The 20,284-nt window shown below is 45.4% G+C and overlaps 1 protein-coding gene across 4 annotated transcripts in view; it reads right to left on the minus strand.

The window, feature by feature from the left end:
* Positions 1-1,103: 1,103 nt before the first annotated feature.
* The window catches only part of LOC115393583 (disks large homolog 5-like), a 28,474-nt gene continuing 9,293 nt past the window's right edge, over positions 1,104-20,284 (minus strand). The window contains exons 5-33 of one of the 4 annotated variants that reach the window (XM_030098636.1): positions 18,509-18,698; positions 17,270-17,526; positions 16,597-16,909; positions 15,793-16,023; positions 14,556-14,740; positions 14,330-14,455; positions 13,876-14,008; positions 13,660-13,784; positions 13,321-13,496; positions 13,052-13,155; positions 12,694-12,786; positions 11,544-12,512; positions 11,136-11,259; positions 10,449-10,593; positions 9,961-10,082; positions 8,889-8,972; positions 8,644-8,803; positions 7,739-7,901; positions 7,527-7,660; positions 7,236-7,400; positions 6,972-7,155; positions 6,573-6,721; positions 6,133-6,303; positions 5,796-5,992; positions 5,349-5,492; positions 5,116-5,243; positions 4,786-4,895; positions 2,703-2,812; positions 1,104-2,157 (exon numbers count right to left, since the gene is read on the minus strand). In XM_030098636.1, the coding sequence (XP_029954496.1) occupies positions 2,054-2,157; positions 2,703-2,812; positions 4,786-4,895; positions 5,116-5,243; positions 5,349-5,492; positions 5,796-5,992; positions 6,133-6,303; positions 6,573-6,721; positions 6,972-7,155; positions 7,236-7,400; positions 7,527-7,660; positions 7,739-7,901; positions 8,644-8,803; positions 8,889-8,972; positions 9,961-10,082; positions 10,449-10,593; positions 11,136-11,259; positions 11,544-12,512; positions 12,694-12,786; positions 13,052-13,155; positions 13,321-13,496; positions 13,660-13,784; positions 13,876-14,008; positions 14,330-14,455; positions 14,556-14,740; positions 15,793-16,023; positions 16,597-16,909; positions 17,270-17,526; positions 18,509-18,698 (5,296 nt within the window). In that variant the 3' untranslated portion in view covers positions 1,104-2,053. Of the gene's footprint in view, positions 2,158-2,702; positions 2,813-4,785; positions 4,896-5,115; positions 5,244-5,348; positions 5,493-5,795; positions 5,993-6,132; positions 6,304-6,572; positions 6,722-6,971; positions 7,156-7,235; positions 7,401-7,526; positions 7,661-7,738; positions 7,902-8,643; positions 8,804-8,888; positions 8,973-9,960; positions 10,083-10,448; positions 10,594-11,135; positions 11,264-11,541; positions 12,513-12,693; positions 12,787-13,051; positions 13,156-13,320; positions 13,497-13,659; positions 13,785-13,875; positions 14,009-14,329; positions 14,456-14,555; positions 14,741-15,792; positions 16,024-16,596; positions 16,910-17,269; positions 17,527-18,508; positions 18,699-20,284 lie in introns of all 4 variants that reach the window. The other 3 variants (XM_030098635.1, XM_030098638.1, XM_030098637.1) reach the window with 3 other exon arrangements.

A 20,284-nucleotide genomic window follows, 5' to 3' on the forward strand; every position in this document is an offset into this window, starting at 1 on the left:
GACGTGGAAGTTCAAACGGACACGCAGCCTGCACGGAGCGGAGGAAAACTTCCCTTCGAAGCGGCTGAGATCAGTCGTGCGCCTTTTCACGGTGCGCAGGAGCCGCGCGTCATCCCTTGGAGCTGTGCGTAAAAATCACATTTTAACAACCGAAAACTGCTCAGAAACTCAAGGTTTTTTTTTTTTACGGCAGATTTTCAGTCCCGCATGAAGAACAGTGAGGAGGTGTCCTGGCCGCCGTCGGTCGATGGATCCACTCACTCCTCCACCTTGTTGAGCCGCGCGGCTCCGCTACTTCAGCCGCGCGCCGCGCACTGTTGAATGCGCGCCTCGCGTCAAAGCCCACGACCTCTCATTTTCTCTTAGAGATTTCACGCAAAAACAAAAAAAAAAAAAAACAAAATCCGGGGTGAAAAGTGGTCTCTTTTAGGGTAATGCTGGCTCTCCGGCTCCGGGGAGCGACAGTCACATCCATTTGGAAGATGGCATCGCAGATTTACAGGTAGCGGGGGAGGAGCCACCGAGAGACGATGCTTATCTGATGTCTGGTTATTTATAGTGACCGCTTCATCAATTTTGTATAGTTGGAGGCTTGAGGTTCCATCCATGTGGTTTGCAGTTTTCTGTTGCATTGAGATTACGTTTTATAAACAGGATCCTCCGATTGTGTGTTTTTTTTTTTAAAATAATTAACTTGTCAGTTTAAAGTTTAAGCTTCACTTGTGTTTTCCCGTTATTACGCTGTATTATACTCATTCTGTATCAAAAACTTTATATTTACATTTCAAAACACGTTTGACGTTTTGCTCCATGTTTTCACCCAATTCCCTGCTACTTAGTTAAAAAAAAATTGTTATACACTTGTCTCCGATATACATTATGCTCACTAAACTGTTAAAGTGGTAGAAAAAAAAAGGTGAAACTTGTTGATAAACATTTATCCAACAGTTACCATGACTTTCTTCTATTAAATAAAGTGATCACATCTTGACACACAGCTCCAGTGGACAATTGCTCCCCCTCGTGTCCAAACCGTGTATTGCTACTTGTTTTGAGTTGTAGGAATGAAAAGTGAACCAAACAGAAAACACCAAACTTACACTTCATTAAATGTACTGTGATTTTAATATTTTATAGAAATATTATAATTCATCAGCAGAAAACCTGACCTGAAGTGTTTCATCAGACTTTAAGATGAAATGTTGATTTGTGACTTACTGAAGAGGTACGTGTCAAATGTGTAGAACTGACAGCCATGAACCATGAACCGAAATAAAAACATCCCTTCGTTTAAAAAACAAAAACAAATCCACTTGATCAAGAGGAATAAAATTGGCAATACCAGTAGAACACAAACTGGGACAGCTACGGTGAAACTAGCAAACCAACAGTATGAATTAAAATGGAAGCTGTGGCGCTGATAAACCCGAAAATGTAGTGATTAAGAAGTATATTTAGCTTGGCACAAACATATTTGAGGACTGAAATGAAAAAAACGGTGCCTTCCGACAAAATAAAAACACAAGACGGCGACATAATATCAAAAAAAAAAGCAAAGTTGCCACAATGTCTCCTCTATAAATAAGAACATTAATTGGAAAATAGCATCCTTCCTATTAACTAGACACAGTATAACAAAAGGTTCATAACCAACGTCTTTGATTGGATTAGATAAATTACAACGGGAGGAAATCTGATAAATACAGAAGGAAACGCGCTGCTTCGTTCTATCTTCATCTGAAAAGAAGCGTCTTCTTGTGGTCCGACATGTTCAAGGTGGAGTCAAACGGGGTTAAAGAGGAGAGGAGAGGAGAGGAGTGCTACGAGACGCCAGGGAGAGGAAAACATTCAAGTATTAAATACTAGTGTAAACAAATCTAGCTGTAGTACAGTACATCACTATTGTAGTGGGGATATTGCATGATCATCATCGGTGCCGATGCTGCTACACGTGAAAAATAGTTCGGGGCGCCGGCCGTGTACCGAGTTGCCAAAGAAACGGCGCCCTGCCTAAAGTCTCTGCGTGGCGGCGGGTTGCAGCGAAGGCGGATCTCTACGGCGCTCCGTCTGGAATCCACAGCACTTTATTCTGCTCCTGCTCCACGATGGTCATGATCTGAGTGCAAATGTAGGAGACGCTGCCTCCCTGGACGACGCCTGCAACACGGCGAGGGCGGGAAGGGAGAGGGTTAAAATGTCAATTTTTATTTTCCGCAGAACAAACATTTGCCACATCTAACCAATTACTCATTAACATTTTCATACTTGATCATTTTTCCACTTTTTATCAAGACAACCAGCATCCCCTCAGTGTTCTACTTTTCTCATTTCTATGATGAAGTCAAGACAGAAAGCTGTTTCCGTTCTTGAATTTGCAGATGATACAGGAGCAGAGCCGCTGCCTGTTAGGAGGGGCCAGCGGCGGGATGCGTTCCGTGCCTTTCGTTTAAATGCTCATTAATCAGCCGGACAGTTGGTGTTTGGAGACCGTCTGCTGCTCCAGATAAAACGATCTTAAAGTCTGGTGTGGGAAGGAAAACAAGAGATGCTCTGCTCCAGAAACCTCAGATAACCTCCAGTCTCAAACTAATGGTTCCAGACTATCAGGCTGAAACTGGCATTTCGGTGTGAACAACTCGTATCATTCAAACTGCTGTCGGTACATCCAGGAGGGGAAGAAAATAAAAAAGTAATTTGAAAACCTGTGAAGAAGCGGCTGTACTCCTGCTCGATTTTCTGCGCCGCCTCGAACTGCTCCTTGGAATGTTTCTGAGAGAGTTTATCCCGCAGGTACAAAGGGTCCTTCTGCTCTCTGAGGGAGGACGCATCAGCAGCTGTCAGTATCCGACACATTCAACATGTCACACTTCTGCACAACCACAGAAAAGACAGTGACGATTACATCTCTCCAGACATAATTCACAACATCACACACATTTACACTTTGGTAAACGCTCCCAGGATTCACCGAAGACCAATAATGAAGTGACTGGTCACAGAAGCTGCTGCTGGACTCAGGAATGGTTCATGGCCACAAGTCAAAACCGCCACATCACAGGAACTACTGCGTGTTTGTGTGTGTGTCCTGCCAGCCTGAACTACTTGATGCAGTGCAGAAGATGGCCGAGCTGTATGTGGTGGAATATAAATCAAAGCGAGCTGAATCTTGAGGTGTGAATGAAGCAGCAGTGAAAACACACACAGGGCTTCGCTGAGGCTCAGAGGAGAACTCCTCTGAATGACAACTACACAGCTCCACTGAATCAAATTACACATATAGGTTTGAAACAGTAACTTCATCCATAAAAATCCCCTGTAACAAGCGACGGAACAGGATTTTCAATTGCCTGCTATATTATTATATGTCTATATTGTCTATACTGAACACAGGCGGGACCACAGAGGAGTCAGTGTTGTTAAAATGATCCAACCTTGATAGAGAAATCAAATCCCAGCCAGATAATAATGGGGATTCAGATGATCCATTAATAATTTAAATAGCATACCTGGGTGTAAGATGGTGAGTGCATTTCAATGTCATGTATAAATGAAGATTCTCTTCAAGATGCTGGACACTGAGCAGGGTTTCAACAAGTCTTCATTAAACACAAATGAGTTAAAAAAAAAAACTCAAGTATTCAATCTAATTCTGCATTTGTTAACATAATTCATCATTTTGAAATCATGTTTAAAAGGTTAAATATCAACCACAGAGTCTCTTATTAGCAGTAAATTAATTCATATTTTACTGACAATCAAGCAAATGAAAATAAATAAAGCCCAAAAAAGACACGGTGGGCAAGTTTGCGAAGAAAAAACCCCCCAATAATATCAAAAAGTGTTCTCGGTGAGCATTTCAATGTAGCCGATGTCTCATTTTCGTCTCGCTGCCAGCTCACACTCATTCACTCCACACAGTCTTGAGAAAAGTCATATGTTCATTTTCCACTGGGAGCCTCTGACCTAAACCCAGCGCTCAGTATGCCGACAACGTATTGGTCTGCTCAGCTGATGCCTCCCACAGGACACCAGGCCCGGGAAAAACCTGGAGCCTCTCTCAGTGGCTGCAGCAGGCGGCAGGAGGTGTGTTCGCGTGTACGTGGAAGCTGCAGCGGGCGTTTCAGCCACCCACGCCACGAAAAATAAATAAAAAAAAAAATGAGGCTGCAGGCTGAGCGAGCCCCTCTCTGGACAGCTGGCACTCAGCTGATGACAGTGGAGGCTTAGCAGGAATCAATCTCCGCCATGTTTGCCTGCTGCACCGCTCCATAGATTTGCGGGCTGCAGTGTGTTCGTGCGCGGCCCAGAAAGTCTGTTCCTGCCAGACCTGGGCGCGCCCTCGTTTCGGTGTGTGTGTGTGTGCGTGCATTAGTGCCACGCCGACGGTTCAGCAGATTAATCTCCCCATGCGATTACAAATCAAACAGCGGAGGCATCTTTGTGAAATCTGCATCAGCCAATCAAAACGGCAGGAGCCGCCGCGAGGGAGGAGGCTCCTGAAGTAGTGACACTTAAAACAGGTGGATCACTTATTTTATCGATACGGGGTGTGTGAGCTTGTGCTTTTATGATCCCTGAGCCAGAGGTTCTTTTCAATTCTGCCCCGAATGAATCATTGGTCCTCACATTTCTATAACTCAACACTTTCTAAACGTTACATTTAAAGCTTTTGACAAAAAAAATTCAACTATTTGAAACAGGAAGCACATGCGAGGCGCTCTCAAAGCAGCAAATCAGAAAAAAAAATGTGAACCAAAACATTAAGGAGGCGTGAAAACTACTCACTTTATCTGCTTGGCATTTTTGTAGCGAATGAATATGACGATTGGGTAGATGTGAACGCTGTGGAGACGTTCGATGGCGTGAGGGGCAATGTCAAGTAAACAGTGACAGTCCTATGAGAGAAAATGACAGCAAGAGATTCGCGTGATTGAAAGATGATTTAAAGCGGCGGCAACAAAGAAAATGAAGCATTTATCTTATTGTATCTGAATTGTCATTAATGATTAGATAGAATTAAAAACCCTTCACAGGATTCAGTTATTTCTATAGGTAATACAGTGATGGGGATCGCCAAGATGGCCTCTTTCACCTGTTTTACAAAGAATAACTAACCTTCTCTGTAATCTCTTTAATTGACGCCACAGTGGTGACGTCGAAGTGGCCGCTCCTGCGCTTGAAGTCGATGAACACACAGTCCTTCACCCCCCGCTCGATGGCGTGCTGCGACGCCTTCATGATTTCTGGAAGTACGAGTTCAAGGCCATGAAAAACTGCCTAATTAAGCGTGTGCGTACGTCCTGGTGACTAATGAAAGCTACAGAAAGACGGGTTGTGCTCCAGCTCACCAGGCAGGCAGCGACAGAACTTGTCGGGAGCCTCCTTCACCAGCATTTCTTTACTGGCCTCCACTAAAGGACCGAAGACGAGCACGGGCCGCGGCGAGGCGCACTCCACCTTCTGAACCCGCTGGTACATCAGGCTCACCCCGTCTGAGCAGGAAGTAAAAGAAATTTAAAAAATACAATTTATTCTGTAATCCACAAGAAGGCATCCAGATACAGCTGCAGTTAATAACCACAGATATGAGCTTCTGTGTGCCGGCTGGGAAAACTTCTGTTGAGCCAGCACAGTTTTTACAGCTTCATGGTCACACTTTCATATCTGAGAGCTGCCTGACAAATAATCTCGGGTCAAATCACTAAAGTACATTTGCATTTTTCATTTCTATCTCGTCGCAAGATTAATGAACCCCGAGGGCGGACGTTGCTTCTGAGGAAGGGGGCTTTTCTCACCCTCTGTGAGGGGCAGGGAGTCGGTGCTGATGGCATCCAGAGCCATCAGGTCCTTTCCGTCTTTGGATCCACTTCGCTTGTGCTTTAGCCTCCGGCGGAAGAACGACCTGCGGGCCGCAGCGGACAGAGTTTTGCTGGCGCCGTTGTCGTCCTTCATATCGATCATACTGTGTCTTCTGTAGAACTCCTGGTCCATCCTGGAGGAGACGAACCGGCAGACCTTTATCGTGAATGCTTTTCACAGTATGACAATTCACTTTACTACCAATATCCAAGCTACTGTTGTCAATTTTGGCAGATGTGTGTGTAGAAGTGAGGTATTCCGATTTGCACGTACATGTATTTGCTTGGAATTTGTCCTTTCTCCAGCTTCTGCGCCTTCTCATCGAGCTGCCAGGCCATCCAGTAGCCGAAGTTGCCATTTGGTAGCGTGTCCTCGACGTAGAGGATGTCGTCTTTCTTGAAGCTCAGCTCTTGTTCCACCTCCGCCACCCTCTCATAAAGTGCTCTGACGAGACACAGATCGATAAAAATCGGAAGGAACAGCGTGTTTCTTCCTCTCCGGAAAACAAGGACATTGGTCAAATGAACACTGAACCGAGTCTGAGGCTTAACCCTTTCACAAGGTCAGTCTCAGTCAAAAATAAGACACAAGACGCTGTAAAGGCTGTTATGTAAGAATTTTCGCTCAATCAAAAGTACTTCAATGTTCCATGGAAATCATCACGTCTGAAACTATTTCTTTTTTTCCTTCAAAGGTTTATAGAACAAGCGTACCTTATGAAAAATCCATCTCCGGGAGTTTCTTTGATTGCTGCAAGGCTGTCTGCACAGTTCTGGACTTTAAATGTAATGGTTTCTGCCGGCTTCAAGATTTCCAGGTAAGTGTCTTCTTTAGTTTTATTCTTCATGCTGATGCCATTGTACTGCAGAGAAACAAATTACTCGTCTGACAAAAGGAAGGATGACTCACCGTTTCTGCATAAGCAAAGTGAAACAATTGCAGAAAAAGAAAGCGGCTCTAAATATAGCAGGAGCTGGACTTCACACGGTTCGTACCAAGGCGTTCTTACCTAACCTGCTTGGATGGAAAGTTACTTGTGTATGCGGTGCATTTATTACTGTGTAGAGAAAAGGTTTCCAAGTAGTTTTCATCATACAAAACGCCGCGGATACCTCTAGTATCAGGTCGCCAGGCAGCAGGCCGTCGGGGCATTTAGCGGGGCTGTCGTCGTCCAGACTCTCCACGAAGACGCCGTAAACGTTCCCCCCACAGATCTGAACTCCCAGCTCCACCTGGACTTTCTTCAGCCTCACCGTCCGAGGCTCGACGGCCCTTCGAGCGCTTGAACCAGGAAGCCTGCAGGAAAGAAAAACAAAAAATGTTCTCCGCCTCTCCGGAACCCAAACGCGAAACCGCGAATGGGAGCGAGCGGCGACCTGAAGGAGCTGTGAGGGCTGGTGGCGGGGGTTGTCTGCTTGGACGGCGGCGTCATGGTGCCTTCGTCCTGCTCGCTCAGAGTGTCGATGACGGAGTGACTGTCGGGGGTGTTGGCGCCGCTGTCTCGCGGCGTCGGCTGGTTGCTGATGGATTCCATCCGAGAGCTGAGAAAATTAAAAAGCATTCATGTAGAACTTAAAAAAAAAAATATTATGAACAATGAAGGAAATTCATGTTTTTACGTCACACTGCAAATAAGTCCTCCTCTCCCAACCTTCCCTTCCTCTTACCCTGATCGAGAGTGGTTGCCCAGCTGAAACATGTGCGGGTTGTACTGAGCCAAGATGGTGACCGTGTCGCACTGCTGCCCGATCACCAGCCGCGCCTGCTGCTCGTTGGCATTGCGGAGGTTGATTCCATTGAACTGGAAAAAGAGTGACGTCTCGTTAGAAGCTGAATGAAAGCAGCAACCGTGCAGCTGAGATGTTCGCGACCACCGCACCTCCAGGAGCTGATCTCCGTATTCCAGACGGGCCTGGTGAGCGATGCTGCCCGCCGTCACTTTGGACACGAACACGCCGCCGTTCTCTCCGCTCACGATGGAGATGCCCAGCGGCTCTGCTCCTTTCTGTACCGTCACGTTTCGAGGCTCCTCCAGGTACGGCCTTCAGGGGAGAAGAGGCAGAGTTATGCAGGAAGGAAATAAAGACGATGCGAGATGTAACATGCAGGGGGAAGCTGTTTTTTTTGAGTCTTTTGTTTCAATGCAACTCATATCTAGAGAATCCCTCCAAACAAATCTATTAGGTTGAATCTTTTTTTTTTTCTTGTAAAGGAGGCTTTTGAAACTGTTCTCCTGCTCAGTGTCATGCAGCCAATCACAGTCGATCAGCATAATGAATACACAACAAGCAGTAAAATAAAAAGAGGATTGCTGGTTGCTAAGTGGGAGGACTAATGGTGCATTTTTATTTGTTGTGTGCATAAAGATGATCTAGAGATCCGTGCAGTCTTGCAAACGGTGCAGACACCACATGTGCTACAAGCAGCCCCAGACAAACCTCAAGCATCTTAAAGAGAAGAACTTGGGTCTAACTGCCAGTGGGTGTCTAACAGAGGAAGAGTGGCAAGAGAACAATCTGAGAGAGCAGACGGAGAGAGGAAAGAGAGCAGGATCACCCAAAAAAGGAGACACAGGATTTCAGGTTATAACCATCAGCAGTGTGGAAGGAATGAAAGATGGCGCGTCTGCGTTCCAACAGCGAGATGGAGCCTCACAGGTTTGTTTACTGCGCTCCAGACACTTCATCACAATGAACCAGACAGAAGCACAGACGAATAGTGGAAAACATGTCGCGCTCTCCTAAATGATGGCGATGTGAGGGCCCGGGTGAGGTGCCGGCCTACCCATCTTTCCTCCTGTCACCAATGGGAGCGGGGCTGACTGATATCCTGGGCTGGGTGGAAATGGAGCTCTGCGATTGGCTGCTGGTGAAAGACGATGTCTCCAGGTTGACGGGGGACATGGGCGGCGTCGGGCTGCTGCACTCTGAATGTGAAAGGGAGCCTGAAGTGGGGAAAAAGTGCACGGGTACTCAGTATCGCCATTTCGGCTGCTGCATTCGTTTGTGGGAACGCGAACTGAGCGGTACCTCTGTCCGAGCCAGCGGAGCGGGGATAACGGGCCGGAGGGATCTTAATGCGTTCGGCCCTGAACTGCAACGTACCGGAAGTGCCTGTAAAAAAAAAAAAAAACAAAAACAAACGGGACCTTTATTCACTCACAGCGAGAGTTCAACATTTCCCCAGATAACACAATGGTCTTTCTGCTTGTGTGGATACGGGAATTCTCCCAGGGAAAAGCTTGGTGACGGTGGTAACACTTTTTTCCCCTGACGCCGCAAAAAGCCGTTTTGACTAATTGCTGCAAAACAAATGTTTGATGTACACAATCAGTCAGCGTCATCCATCTCCTGGGCTGAATCAGACACACTGCAGCACATCTCATCTGCTGCGGTCAGCTCAGCTGACAGATGACTGACGAAGCACTCATTAAAACTGTGACCTTTTATGGCAGCGTATAGGGAAACATCTCTGCAGCTTGTGAACTTTGTTACTGCTTCTGACGGCAAAGATTATAGTCTTCAAAAAGTATACTTCATTTTATGTATTGGCTTCACAGAGGGTGGCAGAATGAAGCTAGTTTTAAATTCCCCCAAACTGCATTACTGAGATTATATCATGATTTAAAACACATGGAGCTGTATTGAACTTAGACAAACACAGTAAGTTCTTCTCATTCAAATTAAAGTCCTTAAATCATAACTCCAATAAGTCTTTATGGTAGATGTGTTTGATCCTAATCTGTGAAGATATTTTGCAGCCGTACCGATGATTAAAGTTGCTCATCCTGGTTGTAAAGCAGTTAACTTGTTCATAAGAAGGTGCAGCAGATGTGTGCAAATGACGCTGTTATTTCTCGAGCAACAAGATCTTTCCAAAAACAATGGCAGTGAAAATAATCCCTTAACTGTTTATGCTGAGAATCTCTGCTCCTCCAGAGCAATCTAGACCGGTTCTGATATTAAACACGAGTCGAAGTTACAAAGCGGAAGGAGAAGAAAAGTGTGGTTTTTATAATTCAAACTGAGGAGACTGCGACAACAAGCAACAGTTCATTTCAAACAAGCTGCGGCTGACTCCGAAGTAGGACAGCAAACGTACTCAGTCTGCTGCTCGAGGGCAAGGAGTTGGTGTTGCGTGTCGGTTGGCTGCAGCTCGTCTCAATCAAGTCCCCCGTGCGCTTGTGGCTGAGGTCCAGGCTGAGGCGACCTTGATGCTGGGGGCTAAAAGAGAGGGGAAAAGGTCAGTCTAAGTCCCACAGGGGTCAATTATTCAACCCATAGCAAAACATATCTTCCTACATGCCATCTGTTCCACAGATCTGGGGCAGAGTTCATACCGTTTCCTAGAATCACTGCACAGTGAAGGATTTGATAAGTCGACATTCGAAGAAAAGCAATATAAAAAGAAGAAAAGCACAGATGAAGTGTATAAATTAAATTGTATTTAGATCCCACAGCTTCAGAATCATTTTACAGCACAGTGGTGGCAAACTGACACTGTCATGAGCTGTAAGAATTCTTTCATATTTTTCTACCAACACCACAATGAACCAGCATCAAAGTGAGAAATGGTGTAATACAGAACACCTTGTGTGTGAGTTTGCGGGGGTTCCCGAGCTGGACGGTGGGGGCCCACTGTTGTTCTGGATCTCGTGGCTCCAGGCCGTGTAGACTGGGTTCCTCATGACAGCTGTTACTGCAGGGCACGGGGCTAAACCTCGCTGAGCTGGGTCTGGAGGAGCGTATGGAGAACAAATCAACACGAAGAAGAGGAAAGGGCTCTGTCATATCTGCTCGACTCCTCACTCACTTATACTGATGCATTAATGTAAGATTTAGTCAACTTCTGATCCAAAAGGGTCAAAAATCTGCTCAAAAGAGTGAGTGATATCTCGTTTGGAGATCAAGACGCATCTCTACAGCACGTAGCATCACTGTATTTTAAAAATTCTTGAGCAACTCTTCACTCCCTTCACAATCTATGTATGTATATTTAATATAATTCTCCAACACCAGCATCAGATATAGTGTTTGTCTTTGTGATGCAACACAGTCTTAATAATAATCTCCTGATAATCCACAACTTGACTGAATTGATAAAAAGAATGTGCTCTGAATATATTCGTCCAAATTAATGACTTTAAAACAGGCGGGAAGAATCTAGTTCTTTCAGTTGAAACAAAAGCATTGTGATGCTGGAGGAATATTAATTTATCGGGAAACATCTGGATGTAAAAGCAAAACCGAGCATAACAAGGCGTCCTGGTGACTTACGTGCTGCGGTGTTGCCGTAGCTCGGCGGTGCAAATTGCATGCTGTACCGATTAGATCTCATAGGAGAGAAGCGTAACAAGTCCATTGGCTCTGGAGAGTGCTGATCATTAGAGAAAGTCTGTACCTGTGAGAAGTAGTCAGAAAATCAGCCAAATGGACTGCTGAAAAGCACTTTTTTCTACATATGTTACAAAAAAATATGAATAGTGAATTTGAAAATCAACGTGACTTTGAAAGGTTGCTTTTCCAAGTTGCCCACTGTGTCACCTTTTAATTATAGGTGACCACTCAGTAGCAAGACAGGCCTTTTAGAGATCCACAGTGGAAGTATCAGAAACAAGCAGCTGCTAGAAGCTCCGGCACAACACTGCAGGATGCAAGATCGGATCAGGAGAGTATCTGCGTTACCTGTACGGGAATGGGGATGTGCAGTGGAGTCACATTTCGCCGCAGTGCTGGTGCCGATTTTGGCCGGTACCTCCTTTTTTCCGGCATCTCTATCTTGTGTCGACTCCCCTCCTCCTCAGCAGGTTTCTTGGAGCTGCTGGCTGCTTCTCCTGAAGCGGTTTTAGTGTAATACAGCTGGCTGTCTGCCTCGGCTTTGTCCAGCGGGTTTGTAGCTTGGGCTGGGGAGGCCGGCGGCGTGCCGGTGGTGATGGTGGAGTCCGACGCCGAGCTGTTCTGCTGCCGGTGCTTGAACCTGAAGGAGTCGCTCCTGGTTGGTGGAGTCGGGGGCGTCTGAGCAGATTCAGACATCGAGCTCTGCGGCGAATGTTTGGGCAGCTGAGACAGGGACATGTAGTCCAGCTTCGGAGTCACCTCCGGTCTCCTGAAGGCATTCAGATCAAAGATAGACTTCCTCTGTTTGGGTTTTTTGTAGATCGACAGTTGCGTGCACTCAGGAAGTGAAGCCCCCGCTATCACTTTGGGCCACGTGCCTCCACACGGCTTCACTGGGTGGCTGGGGGCTCTGTCCACAGCGGCGGCCTGAGCGGCGCCGCGGTCGGAGGGAACCGGGGTGAAGGTGAAGCCGCAGTGGTGGAAGTCCTGCCTCCTGTAGCAGAACTCCGGGTGAGGCTCGGAGGGGCTGTGGGACGTGGAATGGGAGCGGGAGTGAACGGAGCTGCTGGAGAAGGGTTTGTGGTGGGGATGGGCGCTGCCGCCGCCGCCGCTCTCCAGGGAGTCGCCCGCATCCTTGCAGGTTTCTTCCTCTCTGCTGCCCAAGTCGCAGCTACAGGTGTCGGTCTGCGTGGAGCAGTTGTGCTTCGAGTTCCTGCAGCTCCGAGAGTGGACCTCACAGGACTGGAGCCGAGGTATCTTTTCTGAGTCTCTCAAGGTTTCAAACAAACTTTGGCCGGAATAGCTTTGTGGGAGGAACTGTCAAAGAAACGAGAGAAGAACAAAAAAAAAAAAAAACACACTTCAACAACCCATTCACCATCATCACACACCAAAACTTTATACATATATTACGAGATATCCCAGGCTTTTAGCATCCTTGAATGATTTGTTCAACTATAATTGTTGTTTCTGTGTGTTTGGAAACTGTGGTATTTACCTTCATGAGGGAGATGCTGAGCGAACTGCGGCAGTTCCTCAGCAGAGACTCACATTCAGACAGCGACTTGTTATCGAGAGCAATGCCATTTATCTGCGTGCACACACACACACACACACACACAAATATATTACATCTTATTGACATATTTTACATACGCTCTGATAAAAGCAGAGATCAGTGAATTTATGTACAAAAATGGGAAGTATCTCAATTTAAAAAATGATAAGGATCAATACTAGATTATTAACTTGAGGGATCTGAATGTAGCAGGTACTACAGGCTGCTGTCTTTCACTTTTTTTTTTCTTGCATATCTTCTCATGTAACGTACACCAGTTATTAAAAGACATACTCACAGCCAACAGTCTGTCACCGATTGTTAGATTGCATTCTCTGGCAGCCGGACTGCCTGCAGCCAAAGAGGCAACAAACACTCCACTTTCCAAACCGATACCACTGTCTGCGAGGCACGAGAGAGAAACAGAAACCATTTATGTTGACTTCGAATGGATAGCATCACAAACATAAACATGTTCATTCTGCAGTAAAAATACTCATTGCTTTTAGTGTGACACAGCAGAAACAGCTTGTCAACCTCATGCACTGATTGGAACATTAAAGTGACCTTTGTGTCCGGCCAGGTTTATCTGGATGGGAGTGACGACTCGTCCGCCCAGCGACTTCCGTCTGCGCACCACCATGTTAATCACTCCTTCTTCACTCTGCACCACTTTGATCACTTGCTTCCTGTCCTTATTGGTCAGGTCCACGTCATTAATCTTCAACAACCAATCATTCACCCTGTACAGTAAGAAGAGAGTAATTTAACTTGGACAAGTTTCAACTAAAATGAAAAACATTCCAAAAGGAGGGGGCTAAAAAGAAGACTAACTTTTTCTCCACACCACAGAATAAAATAGTTCTTATGAGTATGAGAAATAAACTGAGGCAGCAATGTGTTTACCTCAGTCTTCCTTCAGCGATACTTCCTTTATCCACCTTCGTGACAAATATGCCGCAGTCTCCTGGTAAATACGGATCATTTACCCCTTCTGCAATATCAAACCCCAGCGCTTTCAGATCCATGTCCTGCAGTAAAGACACAAGGGTCACACGTTTAACGGAGACTTTCAGATGTGCGTCAGGAGAAATCCATTTGAGAGAATGAAGCCGCTCTTACTCTGTGCTTTTCAAACTCCACAACTTCGGTCTCCCACTCCATTGAGTCAGTGTCTATGGCCGAGTCGTGGGAACTATGAGCCATGAGCTGACGGTACCTTGCATCCTGCTCCAACTGGTCATCCATCTTTTCTCTGCAGGACATATTAATGTGTAGCTCTTCAATTACCGTCATCATTTATTATGCCGTTATTATACTGATAAGGCACAACTCTGCTCAAGTTGGGCTTTATGTGAGCGATTAACTGGAGAGATTCTGACACCCTGGCTCCAAAGCAGCTCTCTCAACTCCTCTCAGTGACATGATTTTGCCACATGGGGGCAGAGAAGAACCCAAAACAAGTGGAGCTCCCATACAGTTGGGACACGGTGAATAACACTCCAGCCTTTGGGGTAAAAAGAACGGAAGAAAACAAAAGTCTGGGATGAAATATAAGTGTGTGGGAATGACGCACTTCAGTTCTTTGAGTTCCCGCGTGGCGTCATTCTTCTGCTTCCTCATGTCGTCCAGATTCCTCAGAGCGTCCGCCAGATCGCTCACAGCCCTGTCCCGCTCTCGTCTCAGGTTGTCGCACAGCGTGCTGACAAAAGTGCACAATACGATCACAAAAAGGCATGTACTGCGTGTAAATATAACAGATTTCCACGTTAAAAAAAAAAAAAAAAAAAACTCTTTCCTACCGAATGCTCTCTCTTTCTGCCACGATCTTGTCTCTCTCCTGGAAGGCCCAGTCCCGTCGACACTTGGCCACCTCGGCCTCCTGCAGCGCCTCCTTTAGCTCCTGAGAGATGGCCTCGCACTGCTTCCGCAGCATCTCAATCTCCTTGTTGGCGCGCTCCATGTCCAGGGTGGCAGAGTCTTGTTGCTGAGAAGTAGATGGAGATGTTGGATGACGGGATGAGGCAGATCTGTGGCTTGTGGTGTTTTGGTATTTGATAACTTGACAAATTTAAGGGTTTTGTTGCAGAGACGAGGCTAACAACTCATAAAATGCCAGATATTTTTACTCAAACTCGTTTTTGATGCTGGTGCATTCATCTCAACATTAGTACTGTATCAAAAATGCAACACCCTCATTAATTTCAATGCGCCCGCAGTACGCTCCCAGCAGGGTTCCTGAGGAAGAAACGGTAGAGAAAAAAAAAAAAAAAAAAAAACACACACACACACAAAAAGAGGCTTGTCTAATAAGAATTTGCCTTCGATTTAACACTGGGTGTAAGACGATGCAACATCATCTGACAGTTTGTGATGGAAAAAACAAGCTTGGGATTGTTTTATTCTAAAAAGCTTCACTGCTATTTTAATGCACCCTAAAGTGCATTTACTGAAGAAAAAGCCAATTATTCTGAAGAAAAATCCCAATTTCGAGATTCCAGTGAAAGAGCAGGCTCTGTACACAATGCATGATAGCAACTGTCAGATTGCATCAGGTTGTGTTTGAAGTGGGTCAGATGAAGTACCGCAAATGTAAAGCTCATACGTTTGGTTGCACTGAGAACATCTTTATCTTCCCCTATTCAAGATAACCACGCACCAAAGAGACTCCAGTGTGGCGAAGGCATCAAATAAGTGACCAGCTAAAGTAATTACATTAGACTTTACTGCTTTTACTTCTCATTTTTGATGCGGTGCAGTTTTCTTCTGCACCTCAGGGTCAAACTGATGCTTCTCACTATAATTGTTGGTAATTTCCTAATGCAGGACTTTCACTGTAATTAATCTGACAGTCAGTGAAAGCAGTGATGAGTGCTGCCCACCTTTCCCCCCCAACGAAAAAAAATCAATGTGTGGAAACTGCCCGGCTGATGGGAAAAAAAAAAAATCCTACTACAGTACTACGATGAAAAATGAGATGAAGGGATTAAAAATCAATCCCTCCATTTGTAATGATAAATCACCCGTCTGTCTGGCTACCTGTCTGGCCTGGTAATACTCTCGCAGCAGCTGGTCCCTCTGGATGATGGCCTCCGTCCGCTCCTTGCGGGCCACGTCCCTCTCCTCCCGCACCGTCTCGATGTCCTTGCAGGCCTGGCTCAGCTCCTTCTGGGCCTCGGCCTTGTCCTTCACTTCGTGGCAGTACTTCTCCAGCAGCTCGTTCTTTTCGCAGATCGCCCGATCTCTGTCCACCAGCGCTGAAGCCAGCTCCTACAGGTCAAAGACATTGTGTCAGGAGAAGAAAAAAAAAAAACAGAGCCTGCTCTTTTTTTCCCCTACCAGCTACATAAAAAAAAGTACTTTTATTATCAGAAGTTTTTAGTGAAATTTCAATGTTTTTTCCATTTGGCATCTTTTTATCTGTAATACTGAAACAGGAACCTTCCTCCTGAAGATGAAAGAAAACCAATTTCTTAGAACGAAGAGATAGCACATACAATGAAAAAAAACAACCAAAAACCATTCTTTCTCATCTAAAGAGATCCTTTCAGACTTATTACATCCAGTTTAGATGTCGCACCGCAGAGCCTGTTCTGCATTTATCTTACTGGTTTGGTAGATCACTTTTAATAATGACGACGTCTGGTTACTTTTTGGCCAGCACTGGGTGTTCCCACAATGAATGAAGACAAGAACCAGCTCAACTACAGAGGATCCAGTTCTTCATCAGCAGCATATTTGCATAAGTCATTTTCCACACAAATTATCGAAAGCAGCTCGTTTCTACATCCACACATGCCAATAGGAGAGGAAGTTATTTAAAAGGTTTTGTAAAGCTTGTACCTGTCTGAAAGCCTCCAGCTCCTCGCTGGCCACCCTCCTCTCTGAGGAAGTGTTCTTGAGCTTGGCTTCTGCCATCTCCAGACCCGTCTGAAGCCTGTCCACCTCTTTGATCACTTGGTCTCGCTCGCTCATGATCAAGCGGTATTCGTTGATCACAGAGTCCCGCTCTTCCTTGTACTTCTCGGAGTCCTTGGCCGCTTTCAGCTGCTGGGTCTTGAGCCGAGTCGTCTCCGACTGCAGCCGCTCCATTTCTCGCTGCAGCTCCTGATTCTGGGCAGTGGCCTTGGACAGTTCTTGCTGCGTGTTGTCAAACCTGTTCCACAAGAGAAATTCACGTAGATTTAAAGACACTTTAGTCTAACACAGTTAATAACAGCTTTGTACCAACACACTTAAAATCTGACCAAAATGTAAATAATCGAAATGGACTGCTCATTCTTAGCATCGCGTAAGAAAAGTGAAATAGGAAGGCATATGTTTATTTGCAAAGCTTTATCTGCCTTGGATTAAGCGTGTTTTAAGCACGACTTTGGCGCTAAACTTAAGTACTCAGTTTGTAGCATAATTTGCTGCGACTGCTGCCTGTCAGGTTTTTTTTTTTTTTTTTATTAACAGCTGCTGGCTTGAGTGTGTAGCTTTGAGCGTGTGTGTCTGCGTTATTTTGCAGCTTAACCTTCTTATAGAAGAGGAGTACTGCTGCTGATAGTGGATGGCAGCGTCCCTCTGCTTCAGCAGCATGTCCAGCTGTTTCTGCAGCCGGTGGTTCTCCTCTTCGGCGTGGTCCAGACGACTCATGTCAGCGTTGTGGCTGGCCGTCTTCTCATTGAAGCGCTTCCTCAGGGCCTCGTAGTCGACCTTCATGGCGTCCAGCTTGTCCACGGCTGTGTCATACAGCTTGTTCAGGACATCAGGAGATCCTTCTCTCATCACCTGCAAACGGAGGTTCAGACAGCTAAATTAATCTCACTTTTGAAGCATTTTAATAAGTGCAATGGGAATAATGCTGAAAAATCCAATACAGCAAAACACTTAAAATGTTAATGAGTAAATTTTTGAATAACATCTACTATTCAGGTTAGCTTTAATCATAAGAGACTTAAAAAAAAAAAACTTTGCTTCTTGCCAAAGAAAAACTGGCAAACCTATTTCCTTAAGTAAGCAATTAAAGCTTGGGTCCTCGACACTCTGCTGAATTAGCAGGTCAGAGCAAGACTGATTCTCTACAGTTGACAGGCTTTAGTTAATAGGCGAACACACACAGAAATCACAGGGCTACTTTCTTTACATTTCAAAATAACACTGATACCGTCACCTCTCAAAGAGAAAAAAAGTTTCTTTTTTACACCCCTGTATACTTAAAATAAGCAGACTATCTTAAACTGTGCTTTCTGGGGCAGAAGGAGCCATTTCAAGCCACAGAAGCTACAGTACATGTAGCATGAGCTCACATTCACCACATACATAATAAACGGAACCTTTGAACCCACATCTCTGAACGATTTGGGCTTTGGCAGAACAGTAGCTTTATCGAATGAGGACAAACGCTCTGGAGACACGGTAAGACTGTCTTGACGATTACGTTGCAAACCATTCGATGAAACAACCGCTGACTGCGGTGCGGCTCACTGTAGGTCAGACTGAGCAGCTCAGGTTGGGCCATTTTTCTCATTTGAAAGAATGTTTTGATTGATATCGACATCGTGGGCTGACCCCATACGCCTGACCCCATTAGTCTGCACAATGGTCAAGAAGACAAAGACGAATTGCCTCCCGTCTCAAACGTTTCACCGTCGTTCCCTTGAGACAAAAAGCACCGCTGTGCATTTTGACAACAAGCGCTAGTTTATCATACATTGGACATTTACTCCTGCATGTGTGTGGGCATGAATGGCGAAGCGACGGCCCGTCTCACCGGTACCTGCTGGTGCAGCATCCTCATATCAGCCACCTCCCTCTGGTCGTCCTCACGCAGCCTCCGGAGCTCCTCGCAGGCTTGCTTCACGTGGTTGTGCTCCCGGACCAGCTGAATGTTGTCCTGTCTCACTGCCTCCAGCTCGTCCTTCAGCTGGGTGTGCTCGCTTGCCAGACGGCTGTGTAGCGTACTGTGGAGGTACCGCAAGAAAGGCATCAAACCGAGGACGCTGCCAGCTGTGCTTAAAATCAGCATTACGGAACTAAAAATACAGCTATGCTCTTTGTGCCAAGGAATATTGAATAATTAGTCATCAAAGTAAAGACTGCTGCTTTTTTTTTTTTTTTTAGCTACACAAAAATGCCTCTCAAACCTGTAGAAAAGATTTCATGTACCGAGATAGTTCAGGCAATGGCTTAAAAGGCTCCGAATTCAAAGTAAGTAGTGAAAACCATTTTGAATTGCCATTTTTCTTCGTGAAAAATCTTTCCTAATATTCACTTCAAATAGAGTTTCCATCGGTAAACAGGACAACCGTTCAACCAAAGGTAAACAAAACCTTTAGACCGTGGTGCGCCTCTTCAAGGAACTGACGGGAATCATAAACCCATTGCTGCCCGTGTCCCAGCGTGACCAGGTATTACACAAACCAGGATGCTGGCGTGGAGAAAGGCAAAGAGTATAAACGCAGTGCACCTTCTATCAAGGGAGGGGAGATAAGAAGTCCCAAAACACACAACACCGGCACCATAAAACAAAGGAGATCCTTGTTTGACGGACTGTAAACATGGAGCCGATGTGGATTTCGATCGTACTTTATTGCATTATAAAACAGGTTCACTGAGACGACACTGGAGAGGAAGCCAGTGCTAGCAGCAAGGTGAATGCAAATGATAGAAATGCTCCATCTAAACAAAGCACCAACTCAATAAACAGCTGTTTTTTTTTTTTTTTTTAAATAACTATGACAAGTTATGATAAAGCGAGCAGCTGTAAAGACGCCACATCTGAAGACTGTGAACCTTTTAAAAGTATTCTTCTCAAACCAGGAACTTTGAGGAGGTAAAAATGACCCAAAGCATAATGGGCCAAGAGTTCCTCCAACACAATACTGCAGTCAAGATATGAATGTGACTGCTGGGAAAGCAGAAAATATTTGGTGTCAATTAAGACGTATAGAAGCTGATGGCACAAAAACATGTAAAGTGCTGCGCTGTGCAAACAGAGCCCAGAAGGAGAGGCTCAAACATGGCATTAATCCTTCATCTGTCTGTTTGCATTTGGGGCCAGATGTTGGTTCCATACACTGTGGAGACAGTATGGCATCATGAACTCACACAAATGGACCGGCCTTCCCCTCATGTCAACTTGGCACGGCTTATTTCACCGGACAACAAATGCTCTGCTGGTAGCATTATCCCCATGCCGCAGATGTCGTGCCAGGCTTGCAGTGTTCACATAATAATTACAGAATATTGCTTGCCATGAACTCTTCAAGAGGGGCATTGCTTTTATCAGTCTGGGTTCTCGACCCCTGGTATGGAAAGATATTGTGGGATTTGAGCAGCTAAAAGACTTTTCTTTCCTTTTTAAGCAATCCTAAAAAGTAAATGAGATTGATGACGAGGGGCAGAAAGGATTTTTTTTCCATTGCTTAACTCATCAGCTTTGAATGGGTATAAAGTCTTCATCCCTATTACGCTAAAAAAAAAATAAAATCTGTTCTATGCAATCTGCTATGAATATGTCAGAGGAGGAGAGACTGAACACCAGGAA

The sequence above is a fragment of the Salarias fasciatus genome, chromosome 8, assembly GCF_902148845.1.
Source record: "Salarias fasciatus chromosome 8, fSalaFa1.1, whole genome shotgun sequence".
Classification (NCBI taxonomy): Eukaryota; Metazoa; Chordata; class Actinopteri; order Blenniiformes; family Blenniidae; genus Salarias; species Salarias fasciatus.